The 20461-nt window shown below is 51.3% G+C and overlaps 1 protein-coding gene across 4 annotated transcripts in view; it reads left to right on the top strand.

The window, feature by feature from the left end:
• AGAP1 (ArfGAP with GTPase domain, ankyrin repeat and PH domain 1) overlaps window positions 1–20461 on the top strand; it is a 577143-nt gene that overhangs the window by 217116 nt on the left and 339566 nt on the right. For all 4 annotated transcript variants that reach the window (XM_061122533.1, XM_061122535.1, XM_061122534.1 and 1 more), the window contains exons 4-6: window positions 6003–6088; window positions 9643–9784; window positions 15061–15195. In XM_061122533.1, coding sequence (XP_060978516.1) covers window positions 6003–6088; window positions 9643–9784; window positions 15061–15195 — 363 coding nt within the window. The remainder of the gene's footprint in view (window positions 1–6002; window positions 6089–9642; window positions 9785–15060; window positions 15196–20461) is intronic.

A 20461-nucleotide genomic window follows, 5' to 3' on the forward strand; every position in this document is an offset into this window, starting at 1 on the left:
AACTTACCAATCACCACACATTAATTGAATCCTTACTCTTAGTACATTTTTATAGTCGTCCTCCCCCCCTCGATTTTTTTAAAAACAATGTAAGTTTTTTTTTTTAAATTGGCAGAGGAAATGAAGTCTGATTTGGTTAAATTTTGTAATCGAATATGTTACCAATAAAACTTCTTTCCCAGTGTAAATATATGATCCAAAATTCTTTTAAAAGTCATGATACAAAACTTCCCCAGAATCTCAGCGATAGGTACTGGGCTTCAGTATTTTTATCAAAGAGCAAAATGCATTTTAAGAAATTTTTGGCACATGGTTAAATTTTTTATGTTCTCCCAGGGAGAAATGAAAAGATTCATTGTTGTCTCCAGTGTATTCCTCTCATCTCACCAGTCCTAAATAATTAGGAGATGACCCCCTTCGAAGAATCTCGAAACTGTCCCTCTAGGAAAACCAGGTGCTCCTGACCTGGGGCCCCCGAGAGGGTGTCAGAACTGAAGGCCAGTACTTAGCAACTGAACAACAGCAAGGATCAGCCTCTGTAGGGGGCTGTGTTAATTTCTTCCTGTCTGCGGTTATTCACAGGTGGGCCTGGTCAGGATGTTTCCTGTGAGCTAAACACAGGTATTTTTGCTTAATGCTCATTACCTGGGAGGCAGGGTTCCCAGAGATGGGCCGTTATGTATCATTTAATCTTTGAGGCAGTATCCCTTTCGTGATGAACTTGTAACAGAATACAAAGGTGTTTTCCCTATCACAAAAAGTGTTCGGCAGGTCTGTTTCTTTTTAGTCTCCTAAGCACTGAGTCTCCTAAGGGTTCCCAGGTGGCGCTAATGGTAAAGAACCTGCCTGCCAATGCAGGAGACATAAGAGAAGAAGGTTCCATCCCTGGGTCGGGAAGATCCCCCGGAGGAGGGCATGGCAACCCAGGCCAGTATTCTTGCCTGGAGAATCCCCAGGGACAGAGGGAGCCTGGTGGGCTCCAGTCCACGGGGTCGCAAAGTCAGACACTAAGTGACTTAGCCAGCAGGCACAGGGCAGACTATCATTTGCAGCTGAAGACAGCTCCCTTCCATGGTGGTGAGTGGATCGACGAAGAGACACACCCCACCACCCGCATCCTTGGTGTTGCCCTGTGGGTGTAGGGAGTTACATGAAGGCTTCCAGGCTCTTTTGCAGATAGTGTGTGCCATGAACTGTCTCAGCAGAAGTCCACACAGAGAGAGAAGACGTGAGAACCAGGCGGTGTGCGTGGGTTTGAGTCTCTCCCCCTCCTGTCTGGGGGGCGGGGGGCAGATTGGTCAGTGTCTGAACATCCACCCAGTTAGATGTGGGTGTTCCTGGTGGTATTTGCACCATAGGATGCTGTGAGGAGGATGAGATGAAGTGGGAAGAGAAGTGCTTTGTAAACTATAAAGTATAAGGCTTGCTGTTTCTTGGAGACCTGTTAATGATATGTTAATAATTTTTAGTCCAATTAGCCAAAAGAATAGAAATGTCAAACATCTGTTGGGAGTGTTTACTGCCAACAAAACTTTTTTTTTTTCCCTTGGTAATAGGAAAATTTGGTTTTCTTTTTTCCCTTGTTAAAGCAGAAATGCCAACCCAAGTGAGACGGTTATACCTCTCTTGATGTAGACCGCCCCTATATTTAACAAGATTCCATTGTAGATCCATCCTGCTTAGCTCAAGTTTAAAGAGTAGAGGGAACTCAGCTGTTTTGACCTATATCAGCATCCCAGATTCAAAACTGGCTCCCCCAGCGTGAGACCAGGGCACAGGAGTAACCTTGAAATCTTGAGAGTAATTGGTCACCAGTGGATTATACCCCGCAGATGGGGATGGCAACCCACACCAGAATTCTTGCCTGGAAAATCCCATGGACAGAGGAGCTTTGTGGGCTCCAAGGAGTCCAAAAGGTCACAGAGTCGGACACTACTGACTGGCTAAGCACAGCACAGTGGATTGTAACAGACTCCTTTAAGTCTTTTTTTAAGATATTAAAAAAAAAAAAAATGATCTTTTCTCTCCGGTAAGTTTTTCGTAACACATCCATGTCAGCATCCCTGCTTCTTGGTACATTCAGGTCTACCTTTTACCTTGACCCGCCTAAGAATTCAAGCTCAAGGGCAGCAGAGGCTCCCAGGGCAGTTTTCTGGGTGGAAATTGAGAACTAACCTTTGAATGAACCTGAAATTTAAAAAATTGCACGTGGGGCTTCCCAGGTGGCTCAGTGGTAAATTACCCACCTGCCAATGCAGGAGATGCAGGTTAGATCCCTGGGTTGGGAAAATTCCCCTGGAGGAGGAAATGGTCAACCCGCTCCAGTATTCTTGCCCCGAGTATCCCATGGACAGAGGTGCCTGGAAGGCTACAGTCCATGGGGTTGCAGGAGAGTTGAACACAACTGAGCAAGCACAGGCATGAGGCTGAATTTAGGCAGGAAGAACGTCCCCTTTCTGTGTGCCCGTGAGATGCAAGCAAGCTTGGTGCTCAGCTAAACTCAAGAAAACCAAAGCACAGAGACGAACTTGATTCTGCTCGCCCATCTGTACCTGTGTGAACGTGGTGCTGTCTGCCTCTGCTGATCATGAGCCATCTTTGGAAGGAATCGACCAAAGTGCAGGAGTGCTCTCTGTTTTCCCTTCTCATGGAGTTGTCATCACAGGTACAGAGAGCCCTGCCTTCCCCGGGGACTCGGTGGGTAAACAGCGGTGCAGGGGACCCTGCACACCTGTGCACAGGTGGGCTAAGCCAAGTGCCTGTCAGTGGCTCCCAATACGGGGGTCAGGTTTGGGCGCACTTTCTAAAAATAAGATGATCCCTTGGGAGATTTAAGGTTATGTAATAGTATTTGGCAGTCAGAGAAGGCTGACAGTTGTTCATGTAACAAGTTTATAGGGTGGGGCCGTGGTTGCAAAGTTGGGTCAAACAGACCCGCAGGGAGATATAGCCATTTCTCTGTGTAGATAGTTCTGTATCTACAGATTCAGTCAACCATGGATCCGAAACATGTGTGTGTGTGGGGGGGGGCGGGGGTGGAATTACAGGAAGTTTTCAAAAAGCAAAACTTGAATTCGTCTCATGCTGGCAACTATTTACATAGCATTTATGTTGTACTTAAAGCTCTTCACATGGTATTTACACTGTATTACATATTATAAGTAATCTGTAGATGACTTAAAGTATACAAGAGGATGTGCGTAGGTAATGTGAAAATTCTTCACCGTTTTATGTAGGGGATTTTGGAAGCAGCCCCCTGTGGATTCCGAGGGATGACTTTATTGGAAATCAGATTAGAAAACAGGCATTTATAAATCTACATTAAACATGAAATTGGACGTAGAGTTTGGTGGTGTGCTCTAACATTACAGTAGGGAAAGATCCAATGGCTAGGATCAGATGGTGGGTTTGAATTTCACAAAACAAGGGCAGTGGCCCCTGATGAATGTAAACCAGCTTGCTGCCACCCACGCCTTCATCCCAAGGCCTTTTCCCTTTGTGTCTCTAAAGTAAACTATAGAAAATGGCTTTTAAAGTCTTCTTTTATTTACCTGCTGGGCTTGTTTCTGCAGTACTCAGTGATCTGTGTTCCTATTGAGCCTGACAGTCTACCAGCAGTAGGAGCTTACTGTTTACATATAACCTTATTAATCATATTCTTTCTCACAATCTGGGTGCTTAAACACCTGGCTGATTCTTACCTAATTATCAAACCTTTGGGTTCATGGCAAATGCATTTGAGTGTTTCATTTGTTTCCTGATGTACATACAACCCCAGAAAACACACACAAGTCCACTGCAAGTGTCTAATATTTGCAATTGTAAAATATTTAAGAGACATACTAACTACATATTTTAGAGGAGAATAATATATAGTGATTTTTAGAATGGGAAGTGTCCTTAGGGATGGAGAAGACAATCACCCCGCCCTTTTAGATCTGATGCAAATTAGATCCAGAGGCCTTTGCTTGTGGTTACAGAGGAGCAGAAAGAACTCTGAGCAAACCTTGCTTAACGTTAATATTGTGATCTAATCATCTGGACACATACTTGTAAAGGTAACTCTACAAAAACATATCAAAGAAGGTGAATGAAACAGGAGATGTGAAATCCATCGAGTGCTTACCCTGTAAGACAGAGGGCGCAGAGACGAGGGGAGGGGCAGGGCCAACAGCAGGCGTCACTCCTGGGGAGCCGGGTGCTAGCTCCCAGGGAAGTGGGGGTGGCGGCTGGCAGCAGAGGGGTGCTGGTCCTGCGGGAACTCCCCCTCCTGCCTTAGAGACCCCGCAGATGGGTGAGGAATTGGCCACGGGAGCCCAGCATGCCTGGGGCGGCTGGGCGGCCTCGTGGAGGTGGAACCTGTGTTCACGAGGCAGCGGCCGGCCTCCGCGTGTGCTAAGATGCCAGGGGTCACGGCGCCTTATGTTTGCAGAGCTGCGGGGGCGCAGGGACCCCACTGTGGGTCCACCCAGAGCCGGAAGCGCACGCGCAGGCCTCTGGTCCAGTGCGCACGCGCTGTCACAGCGCCATCACCTGTGTGTCCTTCCAGCGCTTCTCCACGGAGTGCGCCCTCTTTTTTTTCCCGTACCCACAGTGAGGGGGACCAAAATGAGGGTTTATCCGTCTTCATACTGGAAGGCTTTCTTCGGTGTTTGAGTTTTGCTGTGTAAGCAAGCGCGTCTTGCCCGTCACAGGGGGGCCCGAGTGGGCGTGGCTGTGTGTGCGTGCGTGCTCACTTACCCCTGTGACCTCCTATCCAGTTCCCCCACCCCCGCCCAGCCTCACGGGGCCTCAGCCCACCTGCAGGCCTCCGATCCTTCCTCGGGGTGGCCCAAACCCCGGAACTCTGGGAGGGAAGGCCGGCATGGTCCAGGGGTCACTGTGGCGCCGAACTAGATGTGACTCGGGCTAGCAAGGAACTCGACCCACAGCCTCTGGGGCCGGAGGGGATGTTCTGGCAGCGTGGTTCTCGGGAGGCGTCCAGTTGCTGGGAGTTTTCAGTTCGCTGGTATTTCTGGAAGGCCCCTGTGGCTGGGGAGTTGAAATGAGCCGCGTTCCTCTCTTTGAGAGCGCGAATTCCCAAGCCCGGGGATAGGGCTGACCGGGGTGGGCGCAGCGCGCAGAAGGTGGAGAGGTGGTCTGGCTCTGGGGTGGCAGAGGAGCCCAGCGGTGTGTGTATTTCCCGCTGTCCAGAGGAAGGGCTGGCAGTCCGACCCCGGACGCCGAGGGGAGGTGCTGGAGGGGTCAGCGCCTGCCCGGTCCAGGTGGCCGTCCCCCGCCCCCGCCGGCGTTCCGGAGGGGCCCGGGGCTCCCCGCTCCTAACCCAGCGTGGTCTCTAACGCTGTCTGTCGCCAGCTGCCCCCCTCTGTCTCGCGCAGGTGTCGTCCGTAGTTTCTGTCTAACCGTTTGTGGTAGCAGCCCGTCCCCTTGTGCCCTGTGAACCCGGACACGCCATCCCCATGCTGTTCTGTGTGTGCGTTTCAAGAACTGGGTTTCCCTTGAGGAGAATACAGAGACTCTCAGCCCTGGGATTCGCCCATGTGGTGGAGACCAGGCTGCCCCCCCCCCCCCTGTTCACAGCACATGAAAATTTGGTTTCGGTCTCGTGAACCCAAGGAGAGAATGCTGAATTTCGGTGCTCTCCGTTTCTGGACCCTGTGTTAGCCGGGTTCCCGGGGCAAGAGAGACATCCCGAACCCACACACAAAGCCCGCAGGAGCACTCCCCCTCTTGAGCCACCAGCGATCCTGGCCTTGCGTGGAGCCTGCGTGCTCTGCCCCCAGACGATCCTGGTTCTTAAAGATGGCTATTGGAATCTGGAGTAGTCCTTGCAAAGCCCAGTGGCTGCTGGAGACAGATCTGAAGCTACTCCTAAAACACTCAGCACTGCCTCCAGGGCCGCAGTCTAGGGCGTATTTTCCCACAAGCGAAGCCCACGTCTGTTCGCCCTCCCCACGCTCTGTCTTTCCTGGGTAACAAGGTGTTTTGTGTGTGTGTGGCAGGTGGCAGGTTCAAGAAAGAGATCGTCGTCGACGGACAAAGCTATCTGCTGCTGATCCGAGATGAAGGCGGCCCCCCGGAGGCCCAGGTGAGTACAGCGCGCACACCGAGACCGGCGTGCTCCTCTGGCTCCTCCTCGAGGTTCTGACTCCACAGATGTGCACAGGAGAGCTGAGAGAGAGGCCCCTGAGAATGTTTCCTGTGACTGAGGCTTTTCAGTTCAGTTCAGTTGCTCAGTCGTGTCCGACTCTGCGACCCCATGGACTGCAGCATGCCAGGCCTCCCTGTCCATCGCCAACTCCCAGAGTTTACTCAAACTCATGTCCATTGAGTCGGTGATGCCATCCAACCATCTCATCCTCTGTTGTCCCCTTCTCCTCCTGCCCTCAATCTTTCCCAGCATCAGGGACTTTTCCAATGAGTCAGTTCTTCGCATCAGGTGGCCAAAGAATTGGAGTTTCAGCTTCAACATCAGTCCTTCCAATGAACACCCAGGACTGATCTCCTTTAGGATAGACTGGTTGGATCTCCTTGCAGTCCAGGGGACTCTCAAGAGTCTTCTCCAACACCATAGTTCTAAAGCATCAATTCTTCAGCGCTCAGCTTTCTTTATAGTCCAACTCTTACATCCATACATGACTACTGGAAAAACCATAGCCTTGACTAGATGGACCTTTGTTGGCAGAGTAATGTCTCTGCGCTTTAATATGCTGTCTAGTTTTGGGGAGAGGCTAATCCTGTTTTCCTGCAGACAGAAACCTGGAGGGGCAGTTTGGTCTGTGTGGCTGATTTTCCCTTTGTGTTTCTAAGAAGGAAGGAAGAGCAGATTTTGCACTTATTTGTCAACTCAGTGGCATTGGTATCTGGAAGTTTCTATAGCTTCCCACTCTTTTCTTATAAGTGTTTCATCTCAAGAGCATGCTAAGTCACTGCAGTCGTGTCTGACCCTTTGTGACCCCCATGGACAGTAGCCTGCCAGGCTCCTCTGTCCAAGGGATTCTCCAGGCGAGAATACTGGAGTGAGTGGGTTGCCATTTCATCTGGAGCAGTGCAGTCACTTAGAAAGCTGGGTGGAATTTGGAAATCTGAACACCACCACCAGGCTGCCCACCAGCCTTCACAGCCCAGGTCATTCTCCACTGAAAACCAGAGGCTGCAGCATGATGTGACCTCTTTGAGAGTTCCTTGAAAAATGGGCATTGTGGAGAAAAAAAAAACACCAGCCTGAGTGTGAAAAATTTCTTTCTTTGGTTTACTCACTCCCTAGTTTATGACATTATTTTTATAATGATTTACCAGCTAAACACTTTAAAGGAGCTAAGGGCTGGTAATAGTCAAGACTGATTAATGCAAACTTAGCACTAAAAACATCCCTGGTGTTCTTTCTTGAACTTACCCTTCTGTGACAGTGCACTTAAATTAAGTGGTTTAAGTGAACGATGTTGAATATGGGGGTGGTTAAAGTTCTGGGACTCCATACACTGAGGGGTGTGTGGCTCGACAGAAAAATAGTGCGGAGTTACCATGTTCCGGTGAGTCTAAAGTGTCACTGATTATAAGCTATGCCAGTATTTAAAAGAAAAATACTGTCGAGTCCTGAAACAAAGCAGGCCTTAAGGTACGTTCTGATCTCAAGGATGTGAAAGTATGGAAATTTCTTTAGCTTTGATGAAACAGCGTAGTCAGTGCTAGTAATAAGGAAACATTAAAGACCGGTTAAACATGGAAAAAGCAGGTTATGAAGCTGGGAGAGCTCCTGGTCAGCGCATGTCAGTTACTCTGAGCGGGGCAGGGCCCGACGTCTGACTGTCCTGGAAGGTTTGTGAGGGCAGTTAAGCTCAATGAGTCTGTCTTAGTCGACCTTCGCCCATGGGACATCTGTCCTGCGGTCACGACGGCTCCCTCAGCGGCGCTGGGAACAGGTGAATGAAGTCGGTGAAGTGTGGGAGTCACTGGGGGTGATTTTCCGCCATTCCAGCTCATACACGTTTTGGAGTGTGCAGGGGTAATTTCACACTCAGAGAGCACACCTCGGCTCCGACCGTTAAGAGTCTAAGAAGAAAGTTGAGAGATGTGCAGAGATGCATGTTGGAGCGGGTTGAGTGGCTTCAGGGCCTCTGCTGTCCAGGGTCGCTGCCCCGGGATGGACACGGGTGGGTCCACAGGTGCACAGACATGGTGCTTTTTTTCCTGACTCCAGTGGTAGACCAGCGAGCCGGCCGCCCTGGCCCAGAGTTAGACAGTGATGAGACCTGCCCCAAGGGCTCCAGGTCTGCCCTGGAGAGGGAACTCCAGCTTGAGGAATTGGGGGCTCAGCGCACCACCCACCCTGAAGGTTTCATTGGCCATGATTGCTATTGTTATTGTTGTTTAGTCGTTACTATCTGAATTTCAGGTTTAATTCTGTCCTGTCACAGAAAATCTCCACAGGTAACTGAATCCCCTTCTCATTTATGTGTAGAAGTCAGAGCTTGGGCTTCCCAGGTGGTGCTAGAGGTAAAGAACCCACCTGCCAATGCAGGAGACATAAGCGATGTTGGTTTGATCCCTGGATCAGGAGGATCTCCTGGAGGAGGGCATGGCAACCCACTCCAGTGTTCTTGCCGGGAGAATCCCATGGACAGAGGAGCCTGGAGGGCTGCAGTCCATAGGGCCGCAAAGAGTTGGACAGGACTGAAGCGACTTAGCACGCCAGCTTACCCAATGGAAACTTTCCCCGAATGTATCGGAGCTGATGCCTTGACTGTCAGAACTTGCATCTTAGTTGCAGCTTCTTTTAGAGAAAACAGGTGGGATTTCCATCCCCCATTTTCACTTGGGTCTTTCCTTAAAGAGAAGGGCGTCTGGCTCCAGATGGTGCCTGGTGCCGCATGTGTGACCCTGGGGAGCTCTGAGTCCCGGGGTGCTTTGCTCACTTGTCTCCAGACTTGCAAGGTGACTGTGGGTATCACATGAGCTAACGTGTGCCTCCGGCTGATTTACCAGAAAGAGGGTCTGATATGAGTTCAGCTGGATGCAGGTAAAACAAGAATAAAATGATAGAAGAGCCGGGCCGCTGTAGGGTTTTCATTTTCTCCCCCTCCTTTTTGCTCATTTCGTTCACTGGTTTGGTTAATGTCTCTGGCAGTGGGTCCTAATTCCCTCGAAGGGCGCTGTAATTCATCCACAGCAGATCTTGACAATATGAAGACCTCTTCTGTTGACAGAGTCGTTGGCCCTGGGCGTGGAGGACTTCTGAGCTGTGGGTGCCCAGAGGAGGAGCCCCGTGTCAGGAGTCGCAGCATGGCTTCCTGGGGGGCCTCTGGGGGGAGTTTAGGGTGCAGCAGGAAGCTGCTGGGTCACCCCACGTATCAGTCCCCAGGTCGGCTCTGTGCGTGCTGGGTTTGCTTTCCATTGGCTGAGTCGGGACGGGGGTGGACGTTCCCGTGGGGAAGAAGGTCTGGTTTGACTTTGGAGACGCAGTGGCCTGGGTGGGAAGCGGGTGCAGACCCTGGCCCAGGTGTGTTGTGCTAAGGATGAGAAGCCGTTAGCAACGCTTCAGAAGCGGGTTTCGGCCACACGTGGCCGCCCCCCGTCCCGCGCTCATGAAGGTGAGCCGATGCTGCTCTTCGCCCCCTGCTCACCTGCCCTCTTTCTCCCCAGTTTGCCATGTGGGTGGACGCCGTCATATTTGTCTTCAGCTTGGAGGACGAGATCAGCTTCCAGACCGTCTACCACTACTACAGCCGCATGGCCAACTACCGCAACACAAGCGAGGTCCCGCTGGTCCTGGTGGGGACCCAGGGTGAGTGGCATCCGGGCAGCTGGGCTCACGGGGCTCTGGCCGCTGAGCCGTCGGTGGCTTCCTGGCCTGTATTTTCAGAGGCGGGGGCGGTTTGCAGACGGTTTAAAGAAGAAATAATTTCCTGCTGAAGTCTTACTTTTTACAGGGAGAATCCCTGAAACGGAAATCAGCCCGTCTCCTCATTTGGTTCAGTGGAGAAATCACTTGGCAACTTCAAAACAAAACACACCGCTACACCCCCAAGGGCTTCAGAAAGAAAGGAAGTCTAATTTCTATATTAGGACATCTTAATTCTCTCTATCATAAAGTAATGTAATTTATAAGCAACCTAAAAAGTTACTTCTGTTACTGTTTGCACCTTTAATACTGATTTTTGATACATTGCTGAGTTTCATTTATTCTGCTGTATTTCTTAATGTCTTATGATCCAAATCTCATTTTTAGCAGATCCCTCAGAGAGCATAGAATCTTACTGCATGGGTACGTTTTGTTTTTTTTTTTCTAGGTCACGTAAAAACTTGATCTCTTAGTAAAGTGACATCACCTAGGACACTCTTGATCATAAATTCATTGACTTGCTGGTATCTGCTGGTGACTTAACTAAGGGGTCACAGGGATTGTTTTAGAAAGTCAGACGAAAGTGAAAGTCCCTCAGTCATGTCCGACTCTTGGCGACCCCATGAACTGTACAGTCCGTGGAGTTCTCCAGGCTGAAATACTGGAGTGGGTAACCATTCCCTTCTCCAGGGGATCTTCCCAACCCAGGAATCGAACCCAGGTTTCCCGCATTGCAGGCGGATTCTTTACCAGCTGAGCCACCAGGGACATCAGATGAACGTTAACTTTAAAACCGCTTTGTCAGAAGAATGAGGAACTTAATAATAATCACGTCCAAGAAACCCTGGATTTATCCCTTCATTTCTTGGTGCAGGTTCTGTTTTTGTTAATTCCTTTGGAATGAGCACATCCGGTCTGTCCTTGCATGCCCTGATGTGAGACTTCTCCAGATAAGAAACTGACTGCGTCTGAGCAGCAGGACCAGTTAGCTATATGCAGGGCACCAGGCCTGATGGAACTTAGAGCAGGGTAATCCACACCTTGGCAGGATAATCCAGGATCATGGAGTGGGGAAGTGTGCTGGGAGAAAAAAAAAGCGTGCAATAAACTAAAGGCATCTTCTCAGGGTGCTGGATGTAAAATGTGAGTTAGGGTTTCATGGAGAGGACCTCACCCCAACCCTGCCTCCCCCCTCGAAGCATATATGTCATGACCAGTGGTCTCACAACTGAAGCCTTCAGAGCAGAGGTGGATTTAGACCAACTTGGGACAGCAATTCAGCTCAGTCCATTCAGTCGCTCAGTCGTGTCCAACTCTTTGTGAATCCACAGACGGCAGCACGTCATGCCTCCCTGTCCATCACCAACTCCTGGAATCTACTCAAACTCATGTCCATTGAGTCAGTGATGCCATCCAACCATCTCATCCTCTGTCATCCCCTTCTCCCGCCTTCGATCTTTCCCAGCATCAGGGTCTTTTCCAATGAGTCAGTTCTTTGCATCAGGTGGCCAAAGTATTGGAGTTTCAGCTTCAACATCAGACCTTCCCATGAACACTCAGGACTGATCTCCTTTAGGATGAACTGGTTGGGTCTCCTTGCAGTCCAAGGGACTCTCAAGAGTCTTCAACACCACAGCTCAAAAGCATCAATTCTGCACTCAGCTGACATGAGAGATTTTTAATGCCCAGAGCGCCCTCTAGTGGTCACTGCGAGACAAGGCCCACCTGCAAGAGCCCTTGGTTTGTGTTCAGTCGGATGTGTGCAGAATTGGGTGTTTGACTTCCTAAAGAAAAAAAATTTTTTTAACTTATTTTGTATTGGGTTATAGCTGATTAACAGACAGTGTTGTAATACTTTTGGATGTACAGTGAAGGGACTAAAACTTCGTGACACGAGACATTTTATAGTGGGCAGCTCGTCTAAAATCGGATCTTGCTTTTCCAAGCTGCCTGGAGATGGAGGCAGTTAATTTTCAGCAAGCCACCTCTCCCTGCAGGCCTGCCCAGGGCATTTCTGAGCCAAAGCGCAATCTGTCTGGGCGTCTCCTTACTCGCTCCTTGGGTTCAGGGGTCTGCGCTCAGGACGCAGAATGCCTTTGTGCAGTAGGGCCCCTGGAGCAAAGGGAAGATAGGCATTCAGTCCAAGCCAGAAAGCCACCTTGACTGGTTTGCTCTCTTCTGCAGCCATGTGTTTGGGTGTAGCGAGTGGTGAGTCTGGGGGCCACGCAGACCCTGCCTCACTGCCCCCGGGCCGCCGTTGACCATGGCGCTGCCAGGCCTTGGAGGGAGGAAGTCTCCCGGGGCCCTGGGGGCATCTGTGGGCACAGCAGTGTCCAGTCCGTGGCTGGTTCCCTCCCTTCTGTCCCACGCGTGGCCCACCCCCTGAGGTCCTGCTGGGGTGCTCGGCGCCTGTCTTTGCCGGCCGCTGACCTTGGAGGTGCGTGTCACCTCTGTGTGGCCCGCCCCAGCTGAACGGGAGTCCGTGCTTGTCTCCCGCCAGGATGATCCGGTTCTCAGGGTGCCCCAGAGATGGCTCCATAGGCTGGGGAAGTCCTGCCGGGGGCCCTGAGGGCAGGAACCAGCCCCCTTTCCTTCCCTCAGTTTTATAAGCGTCTGTGGCTGGAGGGCTTGTGTCAGACCTGTTCCTACTTCAGCAAAGCCACGCCCCAAAGGAGCAGGACCTGAGTGTTTTCAGGAGGGACAGTCTTCACCTGAGGGGTCACTACCCAGACTTCTGATTCCCAGAGCACCGTAGAAGCCCTCGTGGCGGGAAAGTGGAGTGAGGGTGGACTTCTGGAAGGTTCCACCCTCGGGGACCATTAGCTCCTTGTGGATTCGCGTTCTGTGAACGCTGCACACCGATCCTGCTGCTGTGCAGACTGCATGGGGCACCAGAGACCGCGGTGAGGGCAGCTCAGGTCCCCCTCACCCCCCGCCTGCGGTGCTGGGGGCCTATGGCCCCGTCAGAGGTTCTGGGGTGGAGCAGATGAAGGAGAATCAAGTTCTTTGTTCCAGGACACGTGGGGTGCAGGGCCTCACCCAGCGGTGGGTGGACGTGCTCTCTCTTGGGTCCTATCGGGGAGCTGGAGGACATTCATCAGGGCCGAGGGGATGGTGTTTGTTAAACACGGCCTGTTTTAGAGACGGGCGGATTGATTGCATTGATTTGAGGGTGAAACCTGAGCTATGTAAAAAAGATAAAAGGTGTAGAGTCGCAGGAGTGAAACGTGAGACAAAAAGAGTGCTCCAGTTTAGGGTCTGTTTCTGACACGTGACGCCGTGTCGTGGAAGCCGGGGTGGGACAGAAATGGGGTGGGCACCCACCAGGGAAGGAGACCTGGGGGGTTGTGGGGAACCCCAGTCAGGATAAGTTCTAAGCTGGATTAATGCTCTATGCATTTATTTTCTAGTTTACGTACACCACAGCGTTTGAAAATCCTGGGTTTCTAACTGTTTTTCTGCCATTTTCTTAAAAGATGTTTACACCTTAAAAAAAATACTTCTTTTCCTTAGGTGTTATGAAATCCAAGTCAGGTTTATTAATCTGAGGGTGAGACAGGATGAGATACTGTTTGAATTAATCCCTCTGACAGGCCCTGCCAGCAGTCTGAGTCATAGTTAGTTTTCCTGGGGGTCATTCAGAACTGTCAGTTAAACCTGTTGCATGGGGCTAGGAGAAGCAAACAGGGAATAAGGAGAAAGAGAAAGTGAAAACAGAATCAGTGTATCGGTCCCTGGAGACGCGGCTCTGGTTTAATGCTGAGAACGCTGAGCGCCTGTACATTTCCTGTGCGGCAGCAAACATCTAAGAGGTTGTTCGTTTCTTGTCTGCTGCTGTTTCCTGGACCAGTGGAGAAGACTCCCGCTGGGGGGCTGTTCTTTAAAGAGCTCTTGGGTGTTTCCTGTGACTCAGGAGCCTTCAACGCCCGCGGGAAAAAGTGCCACGTCCGGAACAATCCCTGAAAAGCGTGTTTCGTCTCACGGTAGCACCGTAGATGGAGCATCTCGGCCCCTCCTCTGGTCCTGTGTGCAGGGCGCGTGGCTGCCTCCTGACCGCATCCCCCTTCCTGTAACTCGGGAGTCATGGGATGAATGGAAATGGCTCACGCAGGCCAAGCTAAAAAAAAAATAGCGGGGATGCAGGGTTCATTCTATCAGGAGACCAGTGGCTGGTGCCCCATGTCTGTTTTGCTGCCCATATCTCCCCATCTGTAGACAGATCCTGCAGGAGGTTGGGGGGTCCCCTGCCCGCCCACCCACCCAGGCCATCTGTTCAGACCCGATGTGGTGCTCACACTTGTCTGTGGACCCCTCCAGCGCCCCAGGTCACCTCCCACTCTTGCTCTCAGCCTTGGATCGCCCTTAAACCCGAGACACTCGGACCCCCCCTGCCCCAGACCCCTGCCGCCCTGCGCCATCTCCTGCAGGCACGCTTCCCTGACCCCTGCCCTCCCGACCCGTCTCCTGCCCTGAGCCCACCTACACCCCTGGTCCTTCCTCGGCTCTATCTCACTTTCCGCCCCCTCCCCGGCTGACCTGACGCCCCCTCCGTGAGAGCACAGGCTTCTGTCCCTCTGGTTCGCTGGGGTTTCCCTGTGCCGGAACGGGACAGGCACCTGCGGGGGCTCCGCGAGCGTGTGTCCAGTGGGCAGAGGGCGCCTGGAGGGGTTGGTGCTGGTGGGCGGGGTGTGTTTCATGGGCGCCTGTACATAGATGGCCACTGCACGTAGTGACCGTGTTTTTTTCAGGAACCACGTTTATTTAACTCTTACTCTTCCCTCCCCTGGTGGCTCAGATGGTAAAGAATCCGCCTGCAATGCGGGAGACCCAGGCTCGATCCCTGGGTCTGGAAGATCCCCTGGAGAAGGATATGGCAACGCACTCCAGTATGCTGGCCTGGAGAACCCCATGGACAGAGGAGCCTGGCGGGCCACAGCCCATGGGGTCGCGAAGAGTCGGACACGACCGAGCGACTAACGTTGTTGCATTTCCCCCTCCCCTCCCGGTCTTTGCAGACATGCTGTGATTTCATATCCAGGAACAGGGCCCTCTGGGACAGCTGGCCATCTGACGTCTGGGCTGAGCGGGGATAAGCGATGCTTTGATCACTCCAGGGCCTGAGAAGAATCCCCTCCCTGCTGAGTGAGGGGCCGCGGGGGGCGGGGCGTCCTCAGGCCGCTCGGGTCACCATGTCGCCTCTTCTTGCCCGTCTGTTGCAGACGCCATCAGCTCCACCAACCCGCGGGTCATCGACGACGCACGGGCGCGGAAGCTCTCCAGCGACCTCAAGAGGTGCACGTACTACGAGACGTGCGCCACCTACGGGCTGAACGTGGAGCGCGTCTTCCAGGACGGTACGTACGCGCGTGCGTGCGGGGGATGCGCGGGGGGCGGGAGCCTGGGCCCTGCCTGCCGGAGGGGTCCCTCAGCGCCGGGCCGCACTCGGGGCGGCGAGCATCCGCCCTGAGGCAGGCCGGCAGCCAGTTCCGTGTGTGCCGGCAGCCACCTCTTTGTGCACAGATGGACCCTTATCGTGGGCCGTTCTTTATGCACAGAACGTGCAGGACACACATGCATCGTTTCTGCCTCACTGTAGACGCTCAGTCTTCATTCGTCCCCCTTTAAAAAAAAAGGTTTAAATGGCAGCAAATGAAGAAGAACTAAAGAGCCTCTTGATAAAAGTGAAAGAGGAGAGTGAAAAAGTTCGCTTAAAGCTCAACATTCAGAAAACTACCATCGTGGCATCTGGTCCCATCAATTCATGGAAAATAGATGGGGAAACAGTGGCAGATTTCATTTTGGGGGCTCCAAAATCACTGCAGATGGTGACTGCAGCCATGAAGTTAAAAGACGCTTACTCCTTGGCAGGAAGGTTATGACCAACCTAGACAGCATATTAAAAAGCAGAGAAATCACTTTGTCCTTCTAGTCAAGGCTGTGGTTTTTCCAGTGGTCATGTATGGATGTGAGAGTTGGACTATAAAATAAGCTGAGCGCTGAAAAATTGATGCTTTTGAACTGTGCTCTTGGAGAAGCCTCTTGAGAGTCCCTTGGACTGCAAGGAGATCCAACCAGTCCATCCTAAAGGAAATCATTCCTGGGTGTTCAGTGGAAGGATTGATGCTGAAGCTGAAACTCCAATACTTTGGCCACCTGGTGCAAAGAGCTGACTCATTGGAAAAGACCCTGATGCTGGGAAAGATTGAGGGCAGGAGGAGAAGGTGATGACAGAGGATGAGATAGTTGGATGGCATCACCGACTCAATGGACATGGGTTTGGGTGAACTCCGGGAGTTGGTGATGGACAGGGAGGCCTGGTGTGCTGCAGTTAATAGGGTTGCAAGTAGTTGTACACGACTGAGTGACTGAACTGAACTGAAGGGTTTCATGTTAGGAAGACAGGAAACGGAAAGAACAGAGGGAAACAGAAAGAACAGAGTCGGGCCTGGCCAAAAGTAACAGAGCATTAGGCCTGGTGGCGGGAGCCAGTGCCAGCCTTTGGAAGTTACTTCTTGTTGTTGCCTCAGTCTTGATCTCTCACCTCCAGGACAGCCGTGCCTCAGGTGGGAAATTATCCTGAAGGAGCCAAAGGTTGCCCAAGGGATAAACAGTCATGGACAGGCTCCTGATGGCAGATGAGAGGCTGGGGGCAAGGGGGGTATTGCAGGTGGAGAGGAGCAGGGGGTGGGAGTTGTGGAGGCACCAGGGAGGGGGCGATCTCCCTGACCCCGCAGGTCGGGACTGGAGGGTCTGGGGTGGTTTAGCATCCCAGGCCTGGGACAAGGATGCTCCTGGCAAAGGGTCCTGTTTCTGATGGGTGGGGCGGGAAGCAAATCCTCAGCTGCTGCCTCTTCTGGATGAATTTGGGTTAGATGGAGCTTCGCATCCCCAGCTCTGGTGCTGAGACGTGTTGGGGGCCAAGCCAGCCGGCTGGGTGAGTTCTCATCAGAGGCTCCCTCGCTGCCCGTGTCCCGGAGTCTTGCTCCGTGGTCTTTTGTAGAATTTCTGCCCATCCCCAGCATTGGTTCAATTCAGTCACTCAGTCGTGTACTACTCTTTGCGACCCCATGGACTGCGGCACGCCAGGCCTCCCTGTCCATCACCAACTCCCGGAGTTTACTCAAAATCATGTCCATTGAGTCGGTGATGCCATCCAACCATCTCATCCTCTGTTGTCCCCTTCTCCTCCCTTCAATCTTTCCCAGCATCAGGGTCTTTTCCAATGAGTCAACTCTTTACATCAGGTGGCCAAAGTATTGGAGTTTCAGCTTCAGCATCAGTCCTTCCAAGGAACATTCTGGACTGATTTCCTTTAGGATGGACTGATTGGATCTCCTTGCAGTCCAAGGGACTCTCGAGTCTTCTCTAACACCACAGTTCCGACAAAGAGGATGGGAATTTAGTTGTATGGATGAATGTCCTCTCCACGTGACGACTTTACTTGTACATTGAGGTTTGCAAACGTTAACTCTCCATGAATAAATGAATTCATCTCATATGTAATAAACTAATTAACATCAGGGATGAGGAGTGACAAGGCTTCCCCACCAGGCTTCCAGAATGTCCCAGGAAGTGGGCAGGCCCCCTGTGTGCTGGGGCATGCCTCTTTCACCCTCACGGTGGACCCCGGGCAAGGGGAGCAGGATGAGGGATCTTTCCAGAAGTCATCTGGTAGAAGCCCACAATGTCTCTTCTCTGTGACAGCTGCTCAGTGATTCCATTGGTGAGGCATGTTCAACTCGAAGTGTGTGCACAGGCTTGGATTTCCCATCTATTTTGTTATTATTTTAGAAATTGCCATTAAGTATTTGAATCATACAGAGTCTGCAAAGGAAATAACATCTGCTCTACTGCAACTTCCATCTCTATTGTGATTTTTATCCTTAAAATATTTTTATTTATATGAAAGTTATTTTTAAAGTAAAGTTGGTTTTTGTTTTTGCTTTTTTTTTGTGAAGTTGCTCAGTCATGTCTCACTCTTTGCGATCCCGTGGACTGTAGCCTACCAGGCTCCTCTGTCCATGGAATTTTCCAAGCAAGAGTCCTTGAGTGGGTTGCCATTTCCTTCTCCAGGGGATCTTCCTGACCCAGAGATCGAACCCAGGTCTCCTGCATTGCAGGCAGATGCTTTACTGTCTGAGCCACCAGGGAAACCCTCTATTTTATACAATAATCAGATGACATGTGTTTTAATTTGTTGATCATCGGCTCTTAATGATCATTGTTAGTTGGTAAAAGTAGGTGTCAGCCAAATGGGGAATATTCTCAGGACTTAGAAATAATTAACAATAGCCATCCACTTTAATCATCAAGAGGAAAAAGAAGCAACTGGGAAGTTCTGTAGCTAAAGAACTCAAGAAGAGTCACATAGCTCGACTAAAGGCACTCGCCTTCACTGAGCCCCTGTCTGGGAGCCAAGAGCCTTAAGCATGTTGTTAAAACAGAGCACCGGGGGCTTCCCTGGTGGCTCGGTGGTAAAGAATCCGCCTGCGATATGGGAGACCTGGGTTCGATCCCTGGGTTGGGAAGATCCCCTGGAGAAGGGAAAGGCTGCCCACTCCAGTATCCTGGCCTGGAGAATTCAGTCCATGGGGTCACAAAGAGTCAGACACGACTAAGCGACTTTCCCTTCGCTTTGAGAAGTAATACACTCCCTGCTCATACTTGAGCTGGGTGGGCGACTCTGACTCAGGACCCAGTTACCCATGTCTCTTGGGAGCGTTCTGCACCCACTGCCGACTGCCCAGGGCGTTCTGTGCCCTGTATTTGCCCTGGCCATGTCTGGGAGAGGAAGTGTAGGCGGCCCTAGTGTTACTGCTAAGATGGTGATTTCTGCATGTGGTTGGCATTAAATTTTTTGAAAGTCCCTGGTCATCTGTTCAGATTAGGGCCTGAATACAGGAAGAAACAGGATTGCAGGAAGTCAAGTTCACTCTCGATGGATGTGATTGTTCTGGTGCCCTGATTTTTTTTTTTTTTAAAGAGAAGTTTCACGTTCTGTAAAAGAACCAGGTGTGAGTGGCAGAAGGCCTTGCTGAGCACACCTTTCGTGGCATTTTAGTTCAGCCTCTGGGCAGGTAAGGGAAGGTGGTGGTGGCGGTGGTGGGAGTTTCCAGCCTAGACATTCGGTGATAACCTAGAACAAAGACCACTTAACAACAGAAGCAAATTCTACCCTTCGAAGACCAAGCAGGGCTTAAAGGGAGAAAGGAGACATTGGTGTGGGTGGTGAAAGTGCCCCGTGGAGGGTTACCCGAACCATCTTGGGAGGAGGAAGATCTTCATGATGGACCAGCCATGATTTTTAGCTTCCTGGGGTTGGGTTTTGGAAAGTGTGGATTTCAGTCGTTCTTTGAACAGCTTTAAATCCCCCCACCTTACACCCAGCGTCCGTGTTTGTGGCTGGTTTTGCCATGAGTGGCAGTGGTGTGTGATGGATGTGGGGTGAGCGCAAGTAGGGCTTGTGTCACAGAATGGGTATCTTTGCCTAGGGACAGGGGAGGATCTGTTTTTTGTTTGTTCTGGCTTTTATGAAAAAGAGCGAGCGGGCCTCTAAGGTTTTGGTGGTGTATGTCATCATTTTTGTACTGTGCTGCGGTCAGTTGTGTTCGGCCCTTTGCAACCCCACAGACTGTAACCCGCCAGGCCCCTCTGTCCGTGGACTCTCCAGGCAAGGATACTGGAGTGGGTTGCCATTTCCTTCTCCAGGGGATCTTCCTGACCCAGGGATTGAACCCGTCTCTTGTGTCTCCTGCGTTGGCAGGCGGATTTTTACCACTGAGCCACCTAAAACAATGGCATCTGGCTTGTGTATTTTAAAGATTCCTGATGCCTAAAGAGGAGTGGCCTCATACAGAATGAGAAGTGGAACCAGCTGGTGGGACAGAAACCCATTTTAATTTCCCCTTATCCGAGCTCTTTTTGCCCTCCCCCCCCCCCCCCCCCCACCTCACTCACTGGAGTGAATTGGTATAGATGTGTGTGAGTTGTAAACAGTTTTGTTTTATATATATGCTGTTCTATTATTCCTCCCAGCATCAGTTGTATGCAGGATTTAATATTCTTGCACATGTATTCTAAAACTGTGGTCGTTTGTTAATCCTCAGAACATCCTATTTTACACGCATTTAAGGCCTACTCCCCACTGAAGGTTGGACTTCTTAAGCTTGTGTTCATAGAACAGTAGGAAACTTCTGTGCAGAAGTCTGCCCTGACGGTAATCGTTAGAGCAGCTCAAGACCGTAGCGCCCAAGACGCAGATACACGGCGGATTGCCATCCATCCGCTTCCTTCTCACCAAGACTGCTGGATTTTGTCACCGGGTTGTCTGTCAAGGGCAGTTGAGTGATCTCATGTGGGAGACCTTCTGTTCTAGGCTGGATCCGCGTCACTTCTATTAAAAGAAACAACTTCATTTTAGGTAGCTGGGTAGAAAAGCTGGGTGACCGCATTTGAAGCACTGTGTCTGCTTATCGCCAGACCATCGCTGGCTGGGGCTCCTCTTCGTGTGGTCCTGGGGGTGGGCGTTGATCCAGAGCCGCCCCCATCGTAGGAAGATTGGCGTCAGTCTTTAGGCCTCACCTCCTACCTCTTTATATGTGCGCTGCAGTCCAAGTTCTG

Source organism: Dama dama, chromosome 20 (assembly GCF_033118175.1).
Source record: "Dama dama isolate Ldn47 chromosome 20, ASM3311817v1, whole genome shotgun sequence".
NCBI lineage: Eukaryota > Metazoa > Chordata > Mammalia > Artiodactyla > Cervidae > Dama > Dama dama.